Below are 27,847 nucleotides of genomic sequence, written 5' to 3' on the forward strand. Positions count from 1 at the left end.
GTATTTAACTGTTCCCCACATGGATCAGTTTTGAAAAGCCATTTGCTGAGGCACATAGCCTCACATTTGGCTAAGTAAAAAAACCCCAAACCACCACAAATCTAAAGGACCAGAAGACTTTAAATCCGGTTATGAAAAATTAGCTAAATTAGGTTTTCAGTGGCCTAAAAGAGCATTAATATCAAATAAATCTTCACCCTGTTAGCCCACTCATTGCATTTTACCTACCTAGTGTTTTCACAGTGTAATGAGGACTCTCCAAAACAATTCCTTCTTCTGTGTCAAATATTGGATTATCTATTCCAGTTTTAGGAGGAATTTGTGCTAGTTTCTTTAGCCTCATGGAAGCAGTAAGGTCCAGTTCTTGTTTCCTTCCCTCTTCTTCTCGCCTGCGCCTTATGTCCTCCTGTTGCTGACGGATTCGCTCCAGTTGAGCACTCCGCCGCATGGGCATCATCCTGGACCCCAAGTCCCCAGGGCAATCAACAGCCATTTCTCTGTGCTTCTGGGGTTCCTCAGGAGACACAAGGTCCACATTTTTTGCTTCACTGTCAGAATCTTCTGTGATATGTCCATTCATATGAGAAGTTGTCATGATTATTTGTAATTATGCTTAAGCTCTTCAAAACAAAACGCTGCTATTAGGCCAGTTTGTGTTACGATATTGTGTAAAATCCATTATAAATTCAAATATATTTCCCTTCCATCACAAGACGCTTGAAGAGGCATCCAGGAGGAAAATCTAATGACAGATATTCAAAAGAAAAGAAATTAGTGAGTAATTGGACAAATAAGAAAACACCTAAGGTCCCCGGCCATCAAAACAATGGAACTTCTTGTCCAAATATTCATAGTGCTTCTTCCCCTTCTAAGAACTACAGAATCCTCACAAATCTGTTTCACATACTTTGGTAGACTTCAGATGCCAGTGTCAGAAAAGGAGCACTGTTCAAACTAATGTTAAAATCTCTTGTATTCCCCATTCAAAACCATGGTGATTCTGCTCTTAACACAATTGAAAATAAACAGTTTTCCGAGAGCTCTCACTCAAATTTTAATTTGTTCCTTCGTTCCTAAAAATTCCAACACAAACCATGCTTACAACCCTACAAACACTAAATATTAAAAACATGTTATAAACAACATGCTTGTAAGAAGTTGAGCATATGCTAAATGCAAGTAAAGATATTTGCACTTATTGTTTATAAATTGGGGCATTTTATGTAAACATTGCTTCCTGGGTTCAAAGAAGACAAGTCTGACATAGAGTTCCTTCATAAGATACTATCTAAAGCAGACAGGAGCTGCACTTACACAATTCCAAGTAGAGATGAAGTCCTAGGATAAGGGCTGGACAATTCTGGTTAGCAGCTACTCTTAATACTTCCTATAGGTATGCAATAAAGCAGGAAGGATTAAATACAGGAGTAAAAATCCTTATGTGGGCGTACAGACATACAGATTTGACAGAGAATAATAATTAATTTCAACAGTCAAGTATGACATTCCACTATACTATACACACCTTAATCTGGTTTCTTATTTCTGATGATTCAGGCTAAAGAACTTAGGTGTCCTGATTAATATAACCACTCATCTCTTAAATACAATACATGCAGCAGTGTGTTTTATACCACATTGCCTGTCACTGATATGTTCTCCTCAATTAAAAGGTCGTAAAATTAACAAATGGTTGCATACCATATTACCAATATACATAATTTTTCAAGTTTCTTTTTTTTTTTTTAAATTTACTGAGAGGAAATAATAGGAAATATCTCTGAGTTTTATTACACACTGGAAGCACCAAGACAGAAAAAAACCCCAAAAAACAAAACCCCAAATCACCAACATTCTTATACCAAATGTTTGTGTTTGGAGGAGGAAGGGAAGAATGTTTATGTTGTAATTAAGTTGAAAATTAAATATCTATAGTTCTGTTTGGGAGGAGCAGCAATATAAACTCCTACACAAGCTTTTGCCGGCTTGCAATTCTAAATACGTACAGCTTTTCATTTTCCTGAGGAGTAGCACACAGCTTACAGCAACAACAAAACTATTTCCTTTACTTGTTTCCTGTCTAGCCCACTACTAAAATAGTTATTACTAAAATCTTCCCAAGAAGAAAATTAAATTCAAGCATTACTGTGGTAGCAAAATTCCTTTTTTGCCCTTAAAAGACACTTAATTGCACTCCACTGATACGGTCAACATTCAATGCTCAACATCCACACGTTCAGAAAAAAAACCTAGGCAAAAAGCCCATCAAAAACTGCACAGTACTGGGGCTAGCACTGCAAGTACCCCACAATTACTTAGTGCCTGTAAAGCCTTCAGTTAGTGCCCAAGTTAGAACAGCTTTTCAAAGAATGGAGCCACGTAAAGTTAGCATTTAGACAGGGTTATATAAAGCACCACTTTAAAAAAGTTCTCTGAAGTTCAGAGAAAGGTGGATAAAAATTAGCAAAATGATCCTCAGAAAGCTACATTTCCCCTTCTGAAAAGGCAACTTCTCTGTACAGAAATACCAATCCCCAGAAAGGAAGTGTCAATATGAACAATAAAATTGCAAAGACCACTAATTTAACTGTGGATGGAAGATAATTCAAATTCTTTTTAATTCAAGTTGTATTGGCCATAGCTTGTCTGAACACTGAGCCATTTCAAAGCTACATTCATCTCTTTTCAACTCTGACAAGATGAAAGAAAACTCACATTCCTGAATCTACAGGGTACAACAATTTGAGGGGATGAATAATATCCATTTAATCAGCACTAAAAAAGTCAAAACCAGGGTGTAAGGACCTGCAGGAAGTAAAACACAACTTTAAACTCAATCATGTGCAAGCTAAATGATGTCACACTCTCTAATGAATCCTAATCAGGAAGAATCATCAGAAAATTGAGTTGATGGCCAATACTTAAAAACTGGTCAAGAACATTTACAGTGGGATTAGCTACATAGCCCCCATCAAATTTAAAAGTACCAGCTACAAAAATGGCACACCAAAACCTCATATATCTATATATAGAGTGAGAAGATTTTAAATCTCTTTAGTTTAGTAATATGGACTAAAGACAAGAGAAACAAAAATATAGTCTGGAGTAAATATTATTAATAGGCAACCTTAGTAACACTGCTCACATTTTCAGTATAAACTGTGTGCAAGACACAAAGGACATACAAATTCTCTGAACAGGGTACCAAGACATTTAAGTCACCAGTGATAATAGCTGCCCACTCTCAGTATTCAAAATCTGAGTCAATCAAGTAAAAAAGAAACAAAAGCTACAGAAAAGGAGAGCTCTCTCGCAGTCACACTTTAACAGCAACAGTCAGAAAACCACAATGACAAATTAAGATATTTGGTATTTTTATTAAAAAGTATTTCTGGTGTCCCAGGAAGCTAGGTACTCCTGCAACAAGCAATAAACAGCACAGCTGTTTATTGAATCACACTCAGATTAGACAAAAGATGGTACAAAACATCATGTTATCTGGAAACCTAAAATTTGGTGTTATGGAAACATCAAACAAACTACGCAAAAAACCTGACCCCTAGATATAACTAGTTGGTAATCCATAAAAGCATAGGCATGCTGCAAGTCTGGAATGCTGAACAACTTCCTTTAATCACAGAATTTCTGATAACAGCTGACCCCTTCCAAACCTAAGCCCCTCTCCTTCCTGTTGTCTCAAGTCTGCATCAGACATCACAAATCCTCATCTCCAACTGTTTTGGAAAAATGTTATTGCCCAACTGCAACAAATGAAATAAACACGTAAGGAAAAAAATCAGATCAGCTCTCAAGTCCCTCTCCACAATGGTCCTAAGAAGGCAAAATGTAAAATACTACACTGATAAAAACTTTAGTTTGGTTCTCAAATTAAGGTGTGGTACAGCTGAGGTTAAAAATAAGATTCAGCTTAAGGGAGGTACCAGGAGCAGAAAATTTTATTTTAACCAATATGCATGGCAGCAAAAGTCTTAAGATGAATAATTTCAGAAACTGTTCTCTTGGCTTTTCTTTCTGAAGGTTTCTTTTGCAATTTTAAAAATTCCGTGATAGCAACAATAAGGGAAGGTAGTTACACCAAGTCTGTTCTCTGCAAATTGTGGATTATCCAATAAAACAGATTTTCAGCCCAAGAGAAGCTTATTTTGCCAAATTAATATTTAGTACTATGGAGAAAAATTTACAGACTTATTTTTACTCAATTTTACTAATTTTTACTATTTCATAGGTACAATCTATATAATAACATTTGTAATTAAGAGAATTCCTTTCCACTTCAGAACTTGGTAGTAGCAGTTTCTATACTTTCTAGATATGTACAAGTGTCTCGTTACACAGAGTTTGATTGCTCAAAGTTTAATAGGGTTAAATCATGGCTTTGACAATCTTGCTTTGAACTGCTGATATCTAACTGGGGAATCTTAGTGTTTCCACATGATACGTAGAGCTTTCCAAATAAAGCAGATTTATGACTCTCTCTGTCCAACTTTGTATCGCAAGTCTTACCAACACAGTCCTGGAGAGAGTATATGAAAGTCTCTTCAAAACAGATTACTTTTATTTTTGGCCTCCAGAGGAAGGTTTCTAAAAACTGATAATGTTAGTACAGCTATTGAGAAAGAGCACTTCAGTCACTCTGGTCACCATTGGGCATCATACAAAATTCTGACAGCAAACAAGACATGTTTCTGATGCAAGTTCATAACAGCAAAATTAAAGAAGAAACCACAAGTACTGTCTTGCTAACTACAGTTACTATTCTCAAAAATACTGTATTTTACAAGCTGCCATTCTTCCTACAGCTAACAACATCAGGTTTCTATCATCTTTTTAAACACCCTGAATACACTATACAAAGCACAGACCCCAAAAGCTCTGTAAAAGAATAAACATACATAAATGTAATCATCTTGGTGTGCAAGGCAGATGCTTGTATAAAATATGTACTGACAGGGATCGAAACAGAAGTGCTGTAAGACGGTTTAAGTTTTCACTTGCTTCCTGGGGACTGTGGCTGGTGTGCATAGCAATCCTAATTGCTTTAACAACCAAATTCTGTATGGTAAAATTAAATTTGTTTTGCTTCAGCAACTTCCAAAGAGCAAAAATGACATTTTCTGGAGGCTGAGGTTTTGTGTTACATTTCAGTGGTGTTAAAATTCTTTCAGTGCTGGAAGTATGATTAGACCTGATAGTTCCCTTTTTAAAATTCATTAAAGCTGCAAATTCTGAATGACTGCAAGGAAGTTCAGTGCTTACCTCCAGTGAAATTTCATTAGTTTTGGCACAGATTAGAGTACAAAAGCCCAACCTACATTTGTAATTTTGATATAAACACAAGAAGTATATATTAAACATAAGCACAGTGCAAAGGATTTATCATCAGTTTAAAGCCATGTACTACAACAGATACGTTATTTTAAAATATTAATTAAAAACAACTGGAAGACGAAGTCTAGGTTGCTGAAGTGGATTAGAAATGAGATTAAAATCACATACAAGATGTTTCCTGATATCTGAACTACTAATAAAATATGAGCTGAAAACTATGCTACACATCTCTGCTGTGTATTATTAATGGCTCAAATAATAGTGTGTCTTCTGGTACTTTTACTCAGCACTTGAGATTCTAGGCAAGCAAAACCTAAGTCATAAAAATCACAAAGTAGCAAAGTAAAACACTTCAGTAATTCTACAAATGGAAGCTTGGCGTAGGAAAATAAAAAATAATTCCCAGCTTTCCTTGCATCATCTACTATGCACCATTTTTTCTTCAATGGTATTTCAGTGAATCTACAAGATTAGGAGACTTGGAAGACTTGGAATTACATAAAGGAAAATACAATACAAACCATGTTGTACCACATAAAATTCACCACCACTACTTGATGTGAGTTAAAGATTAGACTTTATGATAGAAAATACTTCACAGATATTTCCTATGACTCTTAATAGTACCTGAAATAACTGCTATAGCCTAGAGCAGACTGATGTTTTTCAAAAATAAGTAGAAGTTACAAAATTTATGACAACTTGATACTTCTTTTCTTTAAATTACAAAAAAAAAATCTGTAATGGAAAAGAAATCTTTACACTAGCTTTACAACATGTTCAAGAAAATGACTTCTGGTATGGTTTGTTTTTTCAGTCTAATATAAACTATTCTTTCCTCTAACTAGATATTCTAGCATAGACTTTAGTACTGGAAGCAAACTCTTCCTTTAATATCCAGCTGACTCTTGTTCCAATAATTTCAAACTAGAGTTCATTATAACACCTGTCAAGCACAGTAACTCAGTACAACATGTGAATTTCAAAGGGCTCTCAGACACGCCAAGAGGTTTTAGCATTCCATGCTCACTTAAATGTGCAAGATATGTGGATCAACAGCAAGAAGGGCTAAACCCTCAAATTGATCGTAATTTTCATTGTTAGCAGTTTCTAGGTTACATTTGTACAAGAACAATAGTAATGTTAATTTACAGCATTAAAGCACAGAGAAATTGATGAAACTGAAAATTCAGATGCTAAGGTAAGATTCCGGTTTTATAAAAGGTATAAACAAATTGCTCAGCCTGCAAACCTGGGATATTACAAGCACATTTTTGTATCACATTGGTATTACACCTAAGAACTGTGGTCTATTTAAGACATTTAATTTTATTAGGCTTGTTTATCTGTCAATGCAATGTCACCAGTCAAAAAAGTCACAGCTCAAGAATGGGCCTACACAATCAACTTCAAAAGACACAAGGTGACTCCCCACAAAACAGATACAAACAAAGTGTTTTCCATGAAAAACAGGCACCAATAAGAGACACCTCATTCAGACCTCCTTTCAGCAACTGCACTTTTGCAGTAAAATATATGCAAGATACCTTTGCAGCAGTTGTATGAAAAGGGAGGAACAATTAAAGCTTATTTAAATTTCTGCCCATCCCACTGTGAAAGACACATGCTGCATGATCTATTGAGCAGCAACCTTCCTTGGTTAGTATAGCAAGTGAGCTCTAATCAGTTAAAATTGATAGCACAGGTCAAACCACTCACATGATAGCACAGAGCCACACCACATGAAGCTTTTTCTAGTTGTAACAAATGTGACTTTCTACTACATTTATCAATACTTTTTTCTTTTAAGTTATACAAACAATTAAAATTATTCCCAAGTTGACTGAGATTTAAAACAATTGTTGAAAACACCAAGAATAAACATCTTATATACCACAATTCCCTTAGTTTTAAATATACACTACCACTTACACACAATCATTAATTTCTGCTTGTTAGATCAAAAGAAAAATAGGTAGGAGAATAAAGTTTCAGCTGCGGTGAGAGGGAATGACAATAGAAACAAACTTGAGCTGGCTTCAAGAAGTTTATCACTAAAAAAATCACAGCTAGACAAAAAAAACTTTAAAGACTTTTGCCAAAGTCAGCTAAGCATATTTTACAATTCAGTAATATAGTATTTAGGCTCTAGGGTCTGTTCATATTTTGTATCCTCAATAAAGCCCCAACATAGTTGTGCTGACAAGCCCTAAACTGTGGTGAGGAGCACAGCAGAGGGCAGTCTCTGCAGCAATCAGTGAAAACCTGAAAAAAAAAGAACAAAGCCGTTTCAAAAGGGAGCTTACAGACACATCCAACACTACAGCTCATTAATGGTCTGACATCCACATCACCCCAAAACAGCACACAGATATACCACCCTAGCATCCCACCACGGCTTAGATTAATAGGCTACAACTATGCATACATTTGAATACTCTGCTCTAATCAAATCTTTAGCACCAATAATCCCTGTGACAAAAAATGTTTATTTTATATATAGATATGAGTGGATAACATAGATGCCTACAGGCGGCAATAAATATATGACATAATAGTATGAGAAAAAAGGAATTACCTTAATTTAGCAGTTTTTTAAATGTTTAGAAACCTTCAAGCATAACAAATGAAGAGTAAAGAAATTCCTAGAATTCCAGGGATTGTTAACAGATCTCACAGGACAGCCAGATGCATGGTAACAAGACAGTAATTTCTTATCACCTATTCACAGCTAAGACTTCAGCTTTCATTCTCTTGAAAGTAAATATGCCTGTCCTTGCTTTAAACAGTGGTTATATTCCCTGTGATACTAAAAACACTGCTACTATTTTAATTCTCTAATAAGATTCCTCCAACTCCCTTGAAATTGTGTCCTTGTTTGCTCAGGCTCTTGCATTCTAGTCTCATTTTAACTCCCATAGTTTTTAGCATGCTATTTTTAATGTCAGTGCTTGCCGCCGCTTCACTATATAAAGCAGTATTTATAACAAACGTTCATGGGTACTAGCATGTATATGACACTGACTTCAAAGAGGTGACTGAACCAAAACTAAATTAACTAATCCCAAATTAAACTGAAGTTACTATGTTCCACAATTTACATCTTGCCTGACATTTAAATTCACACAAAGTGGGATTAATTTAGTATTCAATAACAAGTTATTCTTAACCCTTACTTACAATACTCTAAAGAAAGACGAATTTCTTCTTTACTTATTTTAATATTCCAACATCTGCTGAATTCAATTCAGAAACCTCACCTAAAGAAAATGGAAATACAGCTATTCATCAAAATCTTTCATCCAAAAATGCCTAAATGTTAGCTATCTAATTCAACAGTCTTCAGAGATTATACTGGGACCAAGACTGTCTTCTAATTTTATATGATTGAGTTATAGACTTTGCAAGTTCAAAAAAGCAAAATCTTACAACATTATGTACCAAAGATACATGTGCTAGCTTCTTCCATGTGGCCATCCTCCTCAGGCTCTCTTTTCCACTCCGTTTTTCAAGATGAATGCGTGTCAGGGATGATTTTAAAATCTTTTTTTAAATTATCCCCAATGATATAACCTGATTAGCTCTGTCGCTATGTTACTCATAGGTATGTGGGGGCGAAGGGGATAAGGATCTTCCAACTTATTTTTCTGACCACAAAAATAGGTTGAGATTTCTAAAAATTGACATTCTGAAAAACAGGACATCAATCACAAAACTGTACAATTGACCTCTGCACTTCACAGACCTCACAATCACATACCACAAACTCAGAACAACCACATTTCATCTGAGCTCTTCCTTAATTATTTATAGGAGAAAAAACCCAACCAATTCACAAACTGTTTCAGCTACTCAGGTCTCTGATGTCACAAGATTTTCATTCCTAAACTCATCTGAGATGGTGGTGACTGTTTCACTGAGCAAATCCCTAAAAAACTACTGCACAAATTTAAAAATTTTCCTTCAGAAGTATCTTCTCTTCATGGGCATAATTCCCTAACGTTTTCTTTGTACAATTAACATAATCTGTAGTTGATTTTTCTGGAGGGAACTGTAAGCAAAGCATACCAGCCATGGCAGTGTGTATAAATTTTTTTAACCATTTCAGTATTACTACTGTGATGAGATACCCTGTTAGACAAATGTAACAGAAGCCCTTGCTACTACAGAAGAAAGAAACTATCCTCAGCCAGGACAAGCGCAATGGATAACTATGGCAAATATATCCCCTAAAGAACCAATGGGGGACAGTTGAAGTTTGCAGAGGATTATGCTTAACTGAATTCACATCCGTGAAATCTGCTAGGATGCTTCTTAGTCCTGAGAAGACAAATGGCAAAGTCAAAACTCAAAATTTTGCAGGCTGAAAAAACTGTTGAGAATTTGAAGTGCTGTAATTTCTTTACACTGTGTCAATCACATTACTTAATATTTGCAAACATTTCAGTAATTTTTTTCAGGGAACTCACATAATTCATATGTTTGTGCATAACCAACTCTGCCAACTGCTAGAACAGAACAAAGCTGACTAAGCTTTCAAGTGTGCCCTACTTTTGCAGCCTTCCAAACAGAATCCGTAGTTCACGAATTTATGACAAGAACCAAAAAAGAGACTGTCAGTATGATTCCTTGGACTGTTAAGCTGTGCTAGTTCGCTGCTGCCAAAGACCTGCAGTCTCATTACTCTTGTTTTTAACTGCTCCCTTATGCTCTCCACTTTTGGATTATACAGCCATTACCTTCTCTAACAGTTTTGAAGCTTGCCAAATCTGTCACCAAGTCATTTTAATTCAACAAGACTGTAGAATGTCAGAAAATACTTTGGTTTGGTTGGTTTTGGTCAAATTGGCATGCCAGAACAGATCACAATAATCTGAAAGGTGACAAGATTGGCATAAGGGTCAGAAGCAAATGTTTTGAGACCAGGGAGGGAGAGGTAAGAACAAAGACAAGTACAAACTCTGAGCGCCAGCAGCAGGGAGACAAGTCCAAATGGGACCGCGTATCATGGAACCATATTCTGTGAGTTCTCATCACCCCCTGCAAAAAAACCTCATCAACACCTACTGATTCTTTTAATCCTAAACAACCCAAACAAAGTCTACAAAAAAAAAAAAACACCACAGAAAAGCAACCACACACCTACAACCATTTGCATATCTTCCTGATGATGTAAACAGGGCCATTAAAAGGGAAGTATTGGTTTCTCTTGAAAAACATACTCTGAAACACTGTGGGTATAAAGCACCACAAAATTTGCATTTATCTTTGAGCATATTTCCTCCCAAATAAAAATGATAAATTAATCACCCAAATGTTTAACATGATGAGTTCAATATCTGAACATCTCTGCACATTCATTACTTGAAGATACTCAACTAGTATTCTCTATTATCTTAGTGTAAATAGTGTAATCCACAACTCAGAAGCAAGAGCAGGTTTTTTTCCCTTTTTATAAAGGACAGCAACAACAGATAGATCTTAATTTTCTGCAGCAGAAGGCATTAAACAGATCACCTACTGATTAAACAGCACACCTACTGGCCAAACACTAATACAAAGGAAAGTACTACCTCAGGCATACAACAGAATTCACATATGGATAACCACTTGGGAATGGACAAAAATTACTAATCACCTTTCCCACTATTTATCACAACGATCTGTTAAACTTGCAGGAACAATCCCAAGCATGACCAAAGAACTCATGCTGATTCCTGGGTCACACTGTAAGGCAAGCCTGCTGTACAAACCTATACTATACAGTAACTTAAAACACAGGTCACACGGAAAACATGCAGATAAATATTTTATGTGAAGTATTAACAAAATTTCACTATAGGATATGAAAATCAAATGCTCTGTAAATAAGCTACATTACTAGACTTCATAATAAAAATGCATGAGAAAACTTCACAAGGCTATAAAGGCACAACATTAGAGACTTTCTGTACCTTATAAAAACAGTCCCTTCTTTCCTATCAAATCTAAGTGGACTCTTGGGCCTAATGTTAGCAATCTGTTACACAAATCAAAATAAAATCCTGACAGGAACAAACTCACTTCTGCAAAGTGAATTCAGGTACCTAACTGTGGCTGCAGAGCTTTTTCACAGTTCAACTCTTTTACTAAATCAAAGAAAGACCATTCCCTTTCTGAAACCTTGTTAAAGCATGTGTTCTTTTTATTAAGAAAATATTAGAAATTTGTGATAAATTCACAGGAATGTAAGACTCCTTTCTACATGAAGGCAGGCAAACTTTTTTACTATGTAATGGTGAAATAATCCTGTCCAGAAAACTGTATCATCACTCAAGCTGTGGAACTAAGATTAAACATGACTATGGAAGTCAGGGAAAAACACTGGCAAGCTAAGCGACCTAAGTCCCTCCTCAGAACTCTCAAATATGTTAAGGAACAAAGATTCAACACTTAGGAAAGTGGAATTCAGAAGCCTTTCTTTGCCTAACATCATGGAGTGAATCCTTTAGTGTAATGAACTTCCAACACATATTTGAACTTAAGGAAGTATTTCTTAATTCTTACACTAATCAAACTGATGACTCCTCAAACAGTGGTGTTAAAAACTTTGTTTAAAACATTTTCCTTCTTTGGTAGCATCTTTGAAGACATTTTTCCCCACCCAACTCATGAGTTGAAAGCTGAATAATGAATTTTGGTTTTTACACCAAAAAAAATCTCAGTCATCTTTAATATTCTCTGCCAATGAAATGGATAAACAGTGAAATGTATGTTAATCTCTACTTTACACTTGCTTATAATAACATGTACACAATTACTTATTTAAAAAAACAAACAAAACCAACCCCCCCAAAAACCCAAACTAAACATACATTTTGCCACATCATTAGAACTTTCAAAAGTGTCTGACAACTTAAACTAGTTCCATAAACTCGTATTACCTACTACTACCCACTGTAATAAAGAAAATGTTAATAGCACAAGAAAACTGAAACCACAATCCAACAGCCAGTCAGTCTTCCTAGTTTTATGTGCAAGTCGAAAATTCGCTGACTCGTCCTCACTTTATCTCTCATACATTTTTACTTTGTCACCTGAAACAAGTTTCTCAACAGAAAAGCAGAAGAGAGGTTAAGTTATTAGGACATCCCTTTTAACTGAAATGAGTGTGCACAAAAATTAAGTTAAATCAAAATAAAAAATGGATGCAAGATACGGAAACTTCTCTACAACAAAGATTTCCTCCTGGTGCTAATGTCAGATCTCAGCAACTGAGATATTTTTTAATAGGAAAACGGGAAGAGAGGTAAGAACGCTTTCAGCTGATGAAAGCAGGATATCTTTGCATTTCACCACTCAGTAAATTACATGTATTATACAAAAGGGCACTAAACATTAAGAATACATTCAAAAAAGTTATTGAGCAATACCTGGAAGAATCCATCACATACCCAACTCCTTAAACAAATATCTAAAGATTAAGTTTGTACAAGTTATACATACCAGTGATGCAAACACATTTATATGCACTATACCAACATAGCTGATAAATCTCTCTAAAGAAAATATCACAACATTTTATTACCCGAATATTTATAGCTTGGCCATCAGGCACTTCTGCATCAGAAAGTAAGAACTTAGTGTCCCAAAATAAACCCAAAGACATGAACTCTCATTTACAGCCACCTTAAGTTACAGCGTCTTCACCAACCATTCCAGAACCACCAGAGCATAGACTCCTTTGGAACACACTTATTAGAAAATTGAAGCTTCATAAGAACACATTGATGCCATCCAACTGAACACAAACTACTATTAAATTCAAAAATCTAGAGCCAAATTTCCCTAATTAAGCTTACCTAAGAGTGTTAGCAACATATTTGGCAGTTCTTCTTTGGGTTAAATAATAAAGCCTTCAGTAAATTAGTCTTTAACTGTTTTACTACACTAATACTTTGAATAAATAGAACCATAACATTTTGGGCATAAGATACTTCTTTCTTAAACTCACATTTACATAATTGTAAAAATATCAACTTTGGGTGAAAGTATTACTTTGTAAACCCTTCAGCAAAAGACAATCCTGGATGCTGCCCTCATGCTGAGACCACACAGATGGGTGTCTTCCTCCACAGGTGCAGACAAATCAGCAACCTAACACCAACCATATGTACTAGACTGCACTTGGCACTGTGATACTGAAACATTCTGGAAAACACTGTAGCAATTATGAAGTCAGCCTGAGAAAATCTGATTACTAAAACGTGCCACAAATGATGGCATTCACCATCAATAACAGTCAGGACAGCTTGAAATACTCTCAGCACAGAACTGGCAGCCTTGCCCTCTTGCAAAACCAGGTGTTAATGCTTCAGTTGCTACTCCAGACTACTACCAGCAGCTGCATACAGTATCAGTGCTAAGGAGGACCCATCTTTTTTTTCCCCTGAGAAAAGTCAGAGAAAGGAATGAAAATGCAGAGGATGAAAATTGGGAGCAAAAAAAGGGGAGAGTCTAGAACTAAAGGATATAGGGAGAAGCCTATTACTGGAAAAACCAGAGTAATTATCCATTCTAGCAATAATCAAAACAACAGCAAAGTCAAAGTACTCTAAATTCCCTGCTTGTAGAAAAAGCAGAATCCAGGGTCAAAGGGCAAGGCTAAGATGACAGAACAGTCAGCAAGAACACTAACTGGATATGGGGCTCGGGGCCAATATCAGCATTTCTGTATGCTGCTTGGGAAGCTGCCACTGTCTTTACACAAAGTTTGTCAGATCAAAGAGGTCAGCCAAATGGTAACAGTAAAGAGTGAAAGTTATGGTCCACTGGAAGAGATAAACTCTCTTTTCTCTCTATGACAAGCATATTTTCTCTGACTCTGGTGCATCTACCTTGTAAGCAATAGGAAAAGGCAGCAGAATTTGAAGACAAAACTCCAAATATCACTGTGAAGCACCAGAGTCATAACAACAGAACACTCTGAGGCCTTCACTGCAGTCATTCTAAGAGACAGGAGGGTTTATCCTGACCCTAACCATGACATCTGACAGGCTGCAAGTACTCGAGTTACTACCTCTATGTACATTTGTCACTGCAAAGTTTGAAAATATTTGGTCCTTCTCTTGCCTAGCAATTTGAAGAGCTTTGATCAGCTACAACAGAAGACTACAGTTTCCTAAACATACTTTTTTCAAGACTTCACAGCAGTAAATTCTCACAATGCACTGGAGCAGCACAGCTGAAAAATTTCAAGATGCAGCAATACACACCGCCCATACCTTAACAAGGACATATATCCATGTTTCAGAGCAATCGAGTTACATCCTCTATTTCCTCCTACCAGGAACTTAAGATATGATTCTGCAAAACAGAGACATCCTCTACCTTATATCACAATGCACTTTACCACTTGTTTTCACACTGGCTTTGGCATGACTAGAGCTCTCCACAAGCCAGCTTATCAGAACAAAGCAGCAGAAAACCAACCCAAGAGAAAGATACCTACCATTCTCAGTAGTAAAATGCTCTGAGATCATGAGAGATCATCTGCATATGAAACAGTGGTCTCTCTTCATCACCAAAATGACTAAAACGTTTAATGAGTTACAGATTTTTCAAAACTAAATTGTTTTAAACTCTTATAGAGTGGACCATTAATACCCCCCAAAAAAATCACACAAAATTTGCACATACACACACACAAAAAAAATCTATGTGCTCAAGTATTTAAGTGATATAAAAAATAAAATCAAAAACCATTCCAAAACTGTGCTGTGTGATCAGCAACAAATGATTCAGGAACAGAAAAACACCTCACGGTTGCAGACAGAAATTGACATGCTTACCCTGCACATCAGATAAAAATCAAGATGGCAATGAATGTTATCTACTTTTTCCATTTTAGAAAAATTTAACAAACATGGATTTAGGACTAGGACTAGGATTTTTGGGTCCCACAGATAGGATTTTCTGGGCTCTGGCAAAAATAAGAACTACAGAATCTATTTGAATGCAATCCAATAATCTCACTCAATACAAATGAGACTACTATTTAAGCAGTGTTTTCTTGGTGTCTACCTAAATTGTTGCAGACTGATTTTAAATACTTACTGTCAGTGGGATTTCCTTAAATGTATTAGGTCACACTATGAAGAAAAGACTTGATCTTTTCTTTTAAAAGAGAAACTAGACTAGTCTCTTAAGATAAAGCAGTCAATATAATTTATAGAAGATAGGGAGCTTCAGATTTCCCATATGTAAGGAAACAATGTGCACCTTCACCAAGAATAGGTTTTGCTCATCTTCTTAAAAGAACCAGAAGGGTCTAAAGATCAGTAGTCTAAATTAGAGATACAACTTGATTTACACATGAAACAAAAGAAATACACAAACAGATGTACAGAAAAGGAACAGCCTACAGAAGTTAAATCACACTTTTTAAAGTAAAAGGCTATTTGACAAAAGTTAAGAGCAAAAAAGTGGTTTGCTTTCATTAAGATTTTATTAAGGACAGTGCACAGAATGAACCAAATAGCTGCATGAACTGGAAAAGACATGCAAATACAAGAATATAATTTTAGTCAAACTATCACACGCTATAGCAGCTAAATATATTATGAAGGCAATGCTGCTGGCTCCCTTCATCCTCCATGCCAAGCGGAGAGATGTCAGGACCTCAGATTGTCTCAACGATTTTTTTTTCCACCAGTAAATTTTCTTCACCATAGAGCCGAGAGTATAATGAGAAGGACTGACACGACCACAGGTCAATTAAGAACAGTTTTCTAGCACAATTTTTAAAGAACCACTCAGTATAATAGCTGAAACAAAATACATTTTAAATTTGCAATAAAAATATTTTAATTAATATTCCCATTAAGCAGTAAGAGGCTGGGAAACTTTGCGTTTGCAAAGCCTGCAGACACAAATTTAGAGGACTAAAATCAAGTCACACTGTGAAGTTCTTGGGTCCAGCACAAATGGCAGTGGCCTAAAATTAATAAACCATGATAAATTTAATTTCTGTCTCTGCTGTGCTAACTAGGCACTCCAAATTCTTGTCAACTTATTAGCTCAGGCACCTGCATTTTAATCACAAGTAAAGAGAACAGGGCTCTCAGGAAACAGATTGCTCCCTCCCTGGCATGCCAGTGCATCAGGTAGTATGGCTCTGCAGGGTCCTGGCCAGGTGACAGATTTTGTCTGGGCACCAAACTCAAATTCTTTTATTGACTAGAACGTGCAACTGTTGTTTCTACAGACAACGAAGAGTCTAATTACAAAGCCACTGAATATGGTATTTCAGGCAAAGTTTGGTAGACTGAAAATACTATTAACAAAGAATTTTAACTGAGATTTGAAATGCCACACACAAGGCCAGTAAAAGCAGTTCAGGAAATTCTTTGTCATAGTAAGAAAGTGCCAGAAGTAATTTATGTTTTCCATTTGTCAGAAGTACAAAAGCAAATCTTTGTGGCTTAAGAGTTCCTCATGAGAGGTTAGCAGAAATGTGAAGCAGCACCAGTTTTTTAAAAAGCCCAAGAGGTTAGCCCAACCTCTAACCCAGCAGGTACCCTGTGAACAGCACTGGTACCTTACTTGAAAGCAGTTCCTCTGATTTTGTCCTAATGCCTCACAGACAGAGGTTTTTCACTAGCAGCTCTGCATATTACTTTCTTTTTCCACACCCCTTCTGAGCACTTGTTACGTGCACTCTGTGTGATACTAGGAAACAAAGGCAAGGTTGCAAGATTACCCTTGATAATTTTGCAGAGTGAGAACACAGGTTCTTGCCCTAAGCATTTAATACTGAGAATTTTTCAGAGGTGGGAGAACTCAACAGACCAAAAAAAAAAAACCACCAAAAAACCAACCAGATACTTTTTCTGAACAAGCCAGGAACACTACGGTGACTTTACCATTCTGTCTGGAACCAGAGCATATAGAACAATAGCCACTTTTTCAAATAACATCAGAAGAATTCTGACACCCTGAATAAGAGCTGCAACACTGTTCACATGGCAATTACTCAGAAGGGCAGGCACCGATCTCTTCTCTGGTCACCAGGGAAGAATCCAAGGGAATGGCATGAAGCTGTGTCAGGGGAGGTTTAGGTTGAATATTAGAAAAGGTTCTTCAGGTTCTTCACCCCAAAGGTGGTTGGGCACTGGAACAGGCTCCCCAGGGAAGTGGTCACAGCACCAGCCTGCCAGAGTTCAAGAAGCATTTCGACTACACTCACAGGCACAGGGTGTGACTCTTGGCGAGTCCTGCACAGGGCCAGGAGTTGGACTCAATGACCCTTGTGGGTCCTTTCCAAATCAGCACGTTCTATGATTCTATCCTCAGAACAACCAACTGGCAATTCTGGTCAGTGGCTTCAATCTTTAGTGCTAAATCAACCGTATTGGTAAGGCAAATCAGAGCAGGCATATCTGATTTTCAGTGAGTCTTGATGAAATTTTTAAACTTTATTGTTACTTTTTACCATCAGCTAGTAAGGAAACAAACAAATTTTGGGATGCACATTATCTGTTACTCATTGTTTCTGTTTTGTCACTTCAAACACTTACTACAATGCAATTTAGGTTGGGCTATAAATCCATTTGAAAATTTGAAAACAATCAATACAGCAGCCATTGATGTTTATCAGTGGAAACAACAGACTAATTAGACAGGAAACCCAATATTTACAATAATGAATTCAAGTTTTTTCAAGTCAAGTCTGGGATTTTTGTTTCTAAGCTGCAGAAACTTACAACTTTTGAAATCAAATCAATGATTTTATGCTTATGACAGATCTGTTTACCAGAGACATGCTGTTAATAATATTCCACTTAATGTAAAGTATCTCAGAGAAGTTGTTGTTCTCTGGTCCCCAGAGACTGCAGATCATCTCAGCAATGCAGGCAGGGAATTTTGTTCCAGCACTACCAAGGCTACAATGTCTGCCATAACAAAATTTGTTTTTGCAAAGCAGAAATAATAAAGGAAAAATAAAAAGGTTTAGGTATCCCATAGTTTGGTATGTTTTAGGTATCCCACAGGTGATCCATCACTTCCAGGTGTTTTGAAACTTGAACCAAAAGCTTCACATACCTTTTTCCAATTGACCAATTCGTTGGGAGATACTTGTCTGAGATGTATTTTCTACCTGAAGCCAGTTCACATTTTATATTAAAAAAATTTTTAGTCAGATTTATCTAGAGAACTTCCAACAGAAGTTGGAAGCATTCATAACCTTTTTGTTCTTGATGAATTCTAAGTTTATGAAAAGAAATAATATTATTTCCATATATTTATTTATCAGTCACAGATTAAAAATATGCTGAGTTACAGAAAAAAATCATGCTACAAATTAGGTACTGAAATCAGAATCTATTATTTGAGGTCAGTGAGATTTATGAATACCTTCATGCTCCACTAGCTCAAATCATTCTAAGTATGCACCTATACTCTTTCAAGACCAGTTCTGGAATTCTGAATACAAACAAGGGGTATTTATTACAGAACTTTAAGTTTTAACAAGCTAAACCCATAAACATACAGTTTCTTATTCCTCCAAACTTCAGAGCACCCATTCACACAGTTCCCATGCACAACATTTCAGCCTTAGGAGTAACAGATCTTACACTTTTTACCAATGTCTGTATCTGGCTTACGGTTCTGTATATTAAACTGATGCAGTGCATTTCTGCATAGTTTACTTGCTAAACAAAAATGTTCAGAAATATACCTGTATGAATATACTAATAAAACAATATATGAATTTGTGAGACCTGAAATGGTGTAATGGTCAGCAATAATATGCTACTTATGGGTTCCTCAAAGTCGAAGTAACAAGTTTAACATGGAATTTGTTGTGAAGAGATAATAAAAGGTCAATTATTATTTCTCCTTGTGGTTTCATTTTTTTTTTTTCCAAATAAAGGAAAAAATAAGGCTTCCTAAGAGGCTGAACTAAAGGAACAGCAAGCTTAAATTAAATATGCTGATAGACAAGCTCTAGCAAATCTTGTTGTAGCAGATTAAGTTACTATCCTCAGCTGTAGACTGCCCCCATCAGAAGTCACTGATCCCAAAAGTAGAATTGTCAGGAGGGAACATGTGCTGACACCTCAGCTACTTCACTGCTAAGACTGGAATCATAGTTCAGTTCAGATAGCACACCATGAACCATAATGACCGAGGAACAAGCACTTCTGTTAATTGTGCAAATGAACTAGAGCAGAGGAGCAGGGAAAGGTAAAAAACTGACATCACAAAACCTAAGATTTCCCAGAGCAGTAGTTGCAATCTAAATTTCTTCTAAAGTAGACAGAATCAGTTGTGCCAATTGTCACAAATCCATCCAAGAATAAAAAACACAAACTCACCAAAAAGTGTCAGAAGCACAATGTGAATTGTTAAACAATTTGCAATTACGTTTAACAGGCATGGATTAATCATGTTAAGTACTTTAAAGGCTAAATACTCAATTTCAAATTAGCTTTAAGAAATCAAGAACTGAAAATTTGTATGAAATTTTAATTATCACAGGAAGTCCCAACTACGTAAGTTTTAGGGAGCACTAACACAAATAGTATCAAATGAACAGCATTAAATATCTTTCTAAGCCTTGACAAGAGTATGCACTTAAGAGGGAACACAAACCAGCCTACATTTACTACCCAACCATTTAGGTATGCAGCTGCATTCATTAAATATTTGTACAGGAAAGCCTTCAAAAATATTGACATAAGGAGAAACTCTATGAAGTTTTCACCAACAGAGGTCAGAAACTGGATTAGGGGATAAAGTATATATAAATTCAGGTGTGCAACTCAAGTCATTAAATTTTAAAAATCATATATGCAAATATTGAATACTTTCCTACTACAGAAGGCTTCAAAAAGGCATTGGTACATAATAAGCAGGCCTAACTTAATTTCTGCAGATCGTCCCATGTCAATTTTAACTAGGTATTCAACTTCTAAGACTGCTTTCTCAAACAAGTACATCATGCAGATTCCAAGTTCATCATCATGCAGATGAATTTATAATGGAGGGCCCTACCACTGGTCAAAACTGAGCCATCAGCACAGGATCATAAATGACATTTTAGTAGAGAAGAGTCCACAGTTATTGCATTATATTGTTGTAGTATTGTTTTGTTAATCTCTTGTTGAATTTTTCCACCGCTTAAGCCTGCCCCTTTCTGAAACCAAACCAACCTTCCAAAAAAGCAGCTCTTTACAATCTTGTAGCCCAGTGCAGCACAGCATCTAGTTGAGATAACCTACCACATTTTTATAGGACAAATTTCAGTAAGTGCATCCCGAGGAAAGGTAGGAATTGACGAAGTAAATGTCACTTGTCCTCCCTCCCAAAAGAAAGAGAAGTCGTTTGGATCCAACACACAGAACCTTTGCTTCCTTCCCAATATTGCTCACGTTCCCTATTCAGAGAGAACAGACTGACAGACTCATGTTTGAAGGTCTGCAGGAGGAAAGAATGCAGTATGATGAACAAGGGGCCAAAAAAGCATGGTCAGAAATAGAAGTCCACATTAAACGAAAGATCTATGGAAAAACAATGTATCATGACTCTTCAAAATTGATCAAAAATTGATCCTAACAAGTTTACTAGTCTACATAAAATAGACACAAAAAAAAATTAACCTAAAAATTACTTCATAAGCTATAAGCCAAAACCAACTCTTAACTGCTGCTTCAAAATGTTATTATTAGATGCCAGGTTCTCTTTTGCAGTCAAGGAAAATATAGCTCTCCAATGCACTTCATTTTGACTTCTCCTTACTTCAAGATAAGCAAAAGCCTAAAGAAATCAATGACCTGCAAAATATGCAAAAATAACCACACTTTACCTGAATAGCTGTTTGCCTGTTATCTTAAAATCATCCTCAGGATTTTTTCTTTTGGGAGGAAGGACAAGTGACATTTACTTTTTCAACTACCAGCTTTTCTTGGGATACACTTTCAGTCCTTACTATTTACATCTTGCTTAATGAGCTAATGAAGAAAGAAGAAACCTAACTAGGCTGAAAAGCAGAAAAGTGTCTACCTGACTGTAGAATCCTCATATCCCCACTATCCTCCTTCCACTGAAGCCAAGTAATTTGCCTCTTCAAAGTTCTAGCTAGCCCTCATTATATCAGCTTGAAGCAACACACTTCACCAGGAAGCAGTTGATGACGACACTTAAAATCTTGAGAGAAGATCACAACACACACTAAGTTAATATTCTCTGAACAGGAAATAATTAAATTGATAATTCCATAGAATGAGTCTACAAATCTAACAAGAATTCAGGTGCAAATGGATTTTTAGTGCTGTTTATATTCTTAACAAAAAAAAAAAAAAAAGGTGAAACAGACTATTCCACTTGTCAAAACCAAAACCAATACAGTGGGGCTTGTAAGTCATTTTAGTCAGTCAGCCCAAGAAGACAACGTTGAGCTGATCAGCTTTTACCTCACTTTACACTAAGACACTAATTCCTGCCTCTAAGTAATTAGGTTACTAATTTAGAACATATTTTGATTGCTGAAACAAAATTAAATGGTAAGAGCTTGTTTTATGTTGGTTTTAACTCTTGTACAACAACAACCACCACCTTTAAATACATGTACCCAGTTCCATTTCAAACCAATTTCCTTCTTTCCTGCATTTGAGGACTTTTAATACCATTCAAATGAAATGTAAATGTCACTGCACAGTGGCACTAAGCAATTCCATCATCACTTGATCCTACAGGAACTGATTCTGCAGAAAGCACGTGATGTCCACTAATACTACACTGTCCCAGTAAGAGAGGACTAAGTTTGTCTGCTGACATGACAGCCTTTCAGACATTGGGAAGAGATTTGTTCTCTAAAAACAAGGATATACATGTGTAAGAAGTACAATCAATATGATACAAACTTAAACAGTACAAACCCTCACCTGTTTTAAATCTTGATGCTTAACCCAAAGGCCTGAGTTTTGTCTTCAGAGATTTAGAAAATAAGACATACCAGAGGAATTAGCAACATGCTCTCTTAGCCAATACAACTCGCAGTTAATTTCTACAATGCACAATGCAGTTATCTGTAACACAATTTTTCTACAAAAGCAACTTTAATTATCTTAGCCAAGGTAGGCTGAATTAACCTATAATTAATCTCTCTTAAGTTGCATTAACAGTAGCTGACAAGTAAATGGCAATTTGATAAAATAAAAAAAACAAGGGCAATCACAAGCTCTCAACCACAACATTGCAGGAACATGGCACGGTCTGATACTAAGGTGAGGCCTTAGCTTTATACACAAAGACATCACATTCTGAAGAAAAAGTTGCCATGGTATCTGCAATATTAAAGAATTTAACTCAGTACCACAAACACCATGCAGACAAACTTGCTTCTCTCCCCAGTTTTCTCCTCTGCCACACTAAAACCAGCTTCTAAATAAGTGATTAACAGTGAAGGCATTACTAAAGCATACCACCTCCACTGTGAAGATCACCCCAGTTAAGAGAATGCTTGGGTTTACATTTGGATATATTCAGATGAGAGATGACCATGCTGATCTCTCTGCCACCCAAACCAAGATCAAAATTTGTCTCCAGAAAACCTCAAAAGCTAAGTAATTTCTCTCACTAGTGTTTTTACCAAGACATCATGCCAGTCATATTTTACCCACCTTCAGATAAACTTTCTAAAGTTTCATTCCTCTTTAATATACACTACAATAAACACAAGTCACTCCTATGGCATCACACTGTTAACGGCTCACATATTCTTCACAATATACTGTTAAAATGAGAAGTGACTCTTTTAGGCACTAGCATACATTGCCCTCCTTTGAGCTCACACATTTGTACTCAGAACTCCACTCAACACTACTGGTACCTAAATGAATACTTTTCCAGCCTCTCCTTCCTGACTATAAAAATATACACTTATCCTTGGAAACAGACTCGGAATGCATACCAGCCACCTCCCAGTACCATCACCAGGTCAAAGAGCAGATGCTGAGGTTGCACTGGCACTTCCGAGTTATCAAAGGTTTATGGTTTTACTGAATTCAGCTTTCTAGAGAGCTTGAAGAAACCACTGAACAACTTCACGCTACACAAATAAGACAATTCACACCGACTGTTCAGCTGATGCATGTACACAGGTTGATGATTAGATGCTAACATACTGACTATGACCACACTTGAGTGCTCCTCATACCTTCTGTAAAGGACCACTTTACTGTCCTATCACTTTTAATATATCCTTACTGGAAATCATTCCTGGTTTTAACTGCTTTTCCCCCAAAAAACCCCCACATTTGAAAGTCTTCTGAATTATCTGTTATGGCCAAATAACCAAGTATAACCTAAAACAGTTTCCCCAGAAGAAGCATCCTGATATGAAACTTACGGTTTGGTTTCTATCTTCTTTTTCTTAAGAACTATCTTTTCCCAGAATTTCTATCTAACATCTATTCTTTTGCTAGACCTCTGCAGGACATGAGGAGTTTACTGTCTATGCTGATAAATTATAGCAAATTCAGACACTAAAGACCATGAGCTGCATTGTCAAGCCTTTTCTCTAACCATAGAATTGAAATTTTAAAAATACAACACCAGAGGAAAAATCAAGTATTAAAAATGTTAACACAAAACCATATTACCTATTTCTTATTCATTAATTTTTCTTTAAAAAACAATTATGGCCAGCCAGAACAGATACATGATGCATAAGGCAAATCATTTGAGGAAACACAAGGCACTGACCAGACCTATTATAACAGATAATAATCACAGGTATGTTGAAACAATTACATTTCTATATCTAATTATTTGGTGTCTTAGAAGAAAGCAGAAATAGATCTACAAGGGAACCTAAATTCCATGCCACCTACTAGACTCCACAACCCACACATAAACCAAGACCTGCTCTACAATGGAAAGGATACATTGTAAGTGCTGTTCAAATATCTAATATTCAGCTTGAGTAGGAACTGGCCAAGTCAGATAAGAATAAAGATCAGATATTTAAGTCTTCAGAATTTCATGTCATGCTAGGGAAAAAAACCCCAGCCCCAAGAAAAATCCTTTTCCTTTACTCTTTCAACAATTTGTCTGTTAGAAGGAAAGGAGACCTGAATCCATTATTATATCATTATTTTGTACTTGATCAAGCCCTGGGCTACATATTCACTCCCTTCCTAAGTGACTGTTACTCCTCAAGAATCAAACTGGCTGGTGTCTAGAAGCACTTCACACCGAAATACCCACTGGTCAGGCAGTTAAGGCATTCCTTTTGGGGACTGGCAGCTCCCCTAAAAAGTAGAAGGATTTGAACCCAGATCTCAACATGGTTGGTAGGTACCCAAACCATTTCCACATCTTTAAAGAAATGCAACATCCTTTTTCTGCCAAAGGAGAAGTGTGCAAGATTAGGTCTTTCTACACAGAACCAGAGCATTCCTTTTAGAAGTGTGCATTACTGATGGTATCTCTGTTTGCCTTCTAATTTAACTGATGCAGGCTTTGAGAGTAACAGCATTTTTTTTCTTCCCACACAGCTATGTGTTAGTGTGCAATTAAGACACCTCAGCAGTATAAAACAAGTCTTTACCAACAGACATATACAGCTGATCACCTCCTGTTAAAAAAACAAGAACCCCAAAAGCTTACTTTAAAATAGTCTGAGATATAAACTTAATTAGTTATAATTTCCTCTTTCTCCTGCTTCATACTTTAGCCTGAACTACACTTAAGACATTTTGTCTAGCTTGTCTAGCCGTAGTGGGAGTGCAGGAAAGAGGATGTGTACATAAAATGCCCCCATTGTCAGAACAGCTGCATTGAAGAAAGCTCCAAGGTAGATAACTATACTAGAAAAGTAATTCTGCCAGCAGACCTGATTCTAAACCACCACTTAAATTGTTTCCTAACACAGGCATATTGCAAACCTTTTCAAATACACAAATGCCTCTCTTAGCCCATTAATAAAAGGAAACCAATGGAACAGCATTTAATTAATATTTGCAAAAAGTCTTGAGGTTTCCAAATGCATGACCAAGGCAGTAATTAGTCTTCCAAATACCGTAATGTCGAGCATTTCTGCAACAGTACCTCAGAAAGTATTTTAAAAACGTCAGTTACTAGAACATTTAAAAATTTCAAACATGGCACATGAATACAAATACAAATCTTGCTATCTAGGAAGTAGCACACTTGGAAATTTTCAGCATTTTTAAAGCATAACACTGTAAAAGAAATGCACTTCAAAGTACAAATTGGGGAAAAAACGGTAGCTGAAACAGATAGTTAAAACTGTTAGCATCTGATGTTAAGATGCAATCTTTGAAGAGACATCATAACAGAATTTGCATCTAAAAATGCTGTAGATTTTTTAAAAGCCTGCAACTTTTAAGTATAGCAGGAGATTTTAATTAAAAAGCAGCAAATGAAGTGTTAGGAAAACGTAATTATTTACACAGGAAAATAAATAGGGGCGCATAAACTTCAGAGTACATTAAGTTTTCTGTGTCCATAACTCTTGGTATGAATGCCAACCTCTGCATTGCATTTTCACTGGTTCTGTCACGTAGTGCCTGTCACCCCTCAATGGTCATGAGTAACTCCTGCATATTCCTAAGACAGATAAATCAGTCTGTTGAAGAAATATTTTGATGTACATTTCTAAGTTCAGAACTTTTGATAAGAAATTTAATAAAAACTACGTAAAATTACAGTCTTTACCATCAGCAGAATCTATACAGAAAAAAAATCACCATCCACTGTTATTCCACACATTCCAAGGCAATATGACACACACTGGAAGGATGTAAACTCTGAAAAAAATACTTAGAAAAGAGTTCAGTGATCATGGACTAACATTTAAGTCTATATTGCTTTATTAACAGTAATGCTACTTAAATGTAACGCTCTACAAAGCTGCTTCAAAATGCAGTAGTATTCTTGACTCCTTGTTAAAATGTCTACATTACTATTAGTTAAGCTTTTAATACGTAAAATACTGGATTATTTTTAAGCACAGCATGTTGGAAAAGAGTTTACATGTGTATAAATCAGCCAGACTCTAAAGTGTTTGGCACTCAGATTTGTAGTAACTTGATTTGCAGCTCTAATATGATCATAAGAAAAAAATCTGTACTGTGAAAATTTGGACAATAGATTAAAACCAGAAGCTTGCAGACTCAGATGTCTAAAGACAATACAAAGATACCTTATTTTTCACAAATTCATGAAAAACACCTCAATCCTCAAAAACGACAGAGAGGTCCCTTTAAGGCATAGGAAACTGTACACAGAAGCAGCAAACACATAGAAGAAGATCACCATCAGTCACTTGTTAGAAGTCTGACTGCAGTCATCGATACATCATCGTGTATCTAGAATGAAAGTATTTTGCTCTATTAAATGAGCTACAGATACAGTCTATACCTAAATAATTCAAAGAGAGGCTTTATTTTTAAAGGAAAAAATCCTCACAGCACTAGTTGATATTTACCCCTTTTACTACTCCTCATGAAGTTATTTTTCGTCAATCAGTCCTATGTGAGACATCTAAGAACGTTATTATTATTATAGACAATTTTTTTTTAATATATAAATATTCTTCAGTAAGGTCAAATACAAGTTAATTAAATTTTCTCACGCGGTCTGTCTCACCAAGCTCACAGTCACCGCGTTCTTTTTCGCCTGGCTGTAGTGTCTTCTCTCTCCCACCACACAACCTCTATCCCTCCGCTAGGAAAGCAGCAGCACCGCAAGAGCATTACCACTACAGGCTTTCGGAAACGGAGCCGCTCCAAGCCGGGATGTGCGCTAACTGCTGCTGACTGTAAAACACACTGGAAGTCGCTCATGTTCAACCTGCTTTAACTCAGCCCCGCAAGGCTTCATAAACCAATACGAAGCGACCACTTCAGAGAGGCATCATTTCCAAAAACAGATCTGCCAGAGCATCAGAAATGCACAGGAGGGGGGCCTAAAGTTTCCCCCCTTGTTTAAACGCGTACACAACCCCCTATAAGTACGCAGAGAGAACTCTCAGCCAAGTGCGGGAGGTTTTCTTACAACTCCTGGGCCTAAGCTCCCGGGAGGCACCCCAAGAGAGGGAGGGAGGGAAGCCGCAGGAGCCGCTCTCGGGAGGCCCCCCGCGCTCCCGGCAGCGCTGCCGGCACCTGTAGCCGCCGTGGCCGGGGCCGCCCCGCCCGGCCGGGACCCGCCGCCGGGTCACAGTCCGGGCCACCGCCAGCGGGGTGCGGGGACCGGCGCCGAGCCCCGAGAGCCGCCGAGCCCGGCTATGCCCCGCCGTCCCGCCCGGCCGCGGCCCGGCCAGACCCCCGGGCCTGCGCGGGCGCCGTGGCCGCGGGGGAGGCTCCGGCCAGCCGGGACTCGAGGCTCCGCGGCGAGACCTGTTGCTCGCACGCCGGGCACGGGCGCTCCGCTCACCGTCCGTCTCTTGCCGCCGCTGACACGCTCTGGCCCGGCCGCCGGCTGGAAA

General features: G+C 37.0%; 1 protein-coding gene across 2 annotated transcripts in view; it reads right to left on the reverse strand.

Annotated features, from left to right (window-relative positions):
- The window catches only part of PALS1 (protein associated with LIN7 1, MAGUK family member), a 56,114-nt gene extending 28,267 nt beyond the window's left edge, over window positions 1-27,847 (reverse strand). Inside the window, exons 1-2 of one of the 2 annotated variants that reach the window (XM_042048129.1) lie at window positions 27,796-27,847; window positions 229-742 (exon numbers count right to left, since the gene is read on the reverse strand). In XM_042048129.1, the coding sequence (XP_041904063.1) occupies window positions 229-595 (367 nt within the window). In that variant the 5' untranslated portion in view covers window positions 596-742; window positions 27,796-27,847. Of the gene's footprint in view, window positions 1-228; window positions 743-1,314; window positions 1,492-27,795 lie in introns of those variants that run through there. The other variant, XM_042048130.1, reaches the window with a different exon arrangement.

Source organism: Corvus kubaryi, unplaced genomic scaffold (genome assembly GCF_017639235.1).
Source record: "Corvus kubaryi isolate FWS band 111438036 unplaced genomic scaffold, C.kubaryi_AGA036_p1.0 66, whole genome shotgun sequence".
NCBI classification, from domain to species: Eukaryota; Metazoa; Chordata; class Aves; order Passeriformes; family Corvidae; genus Corvus; species Corvus kubaryi.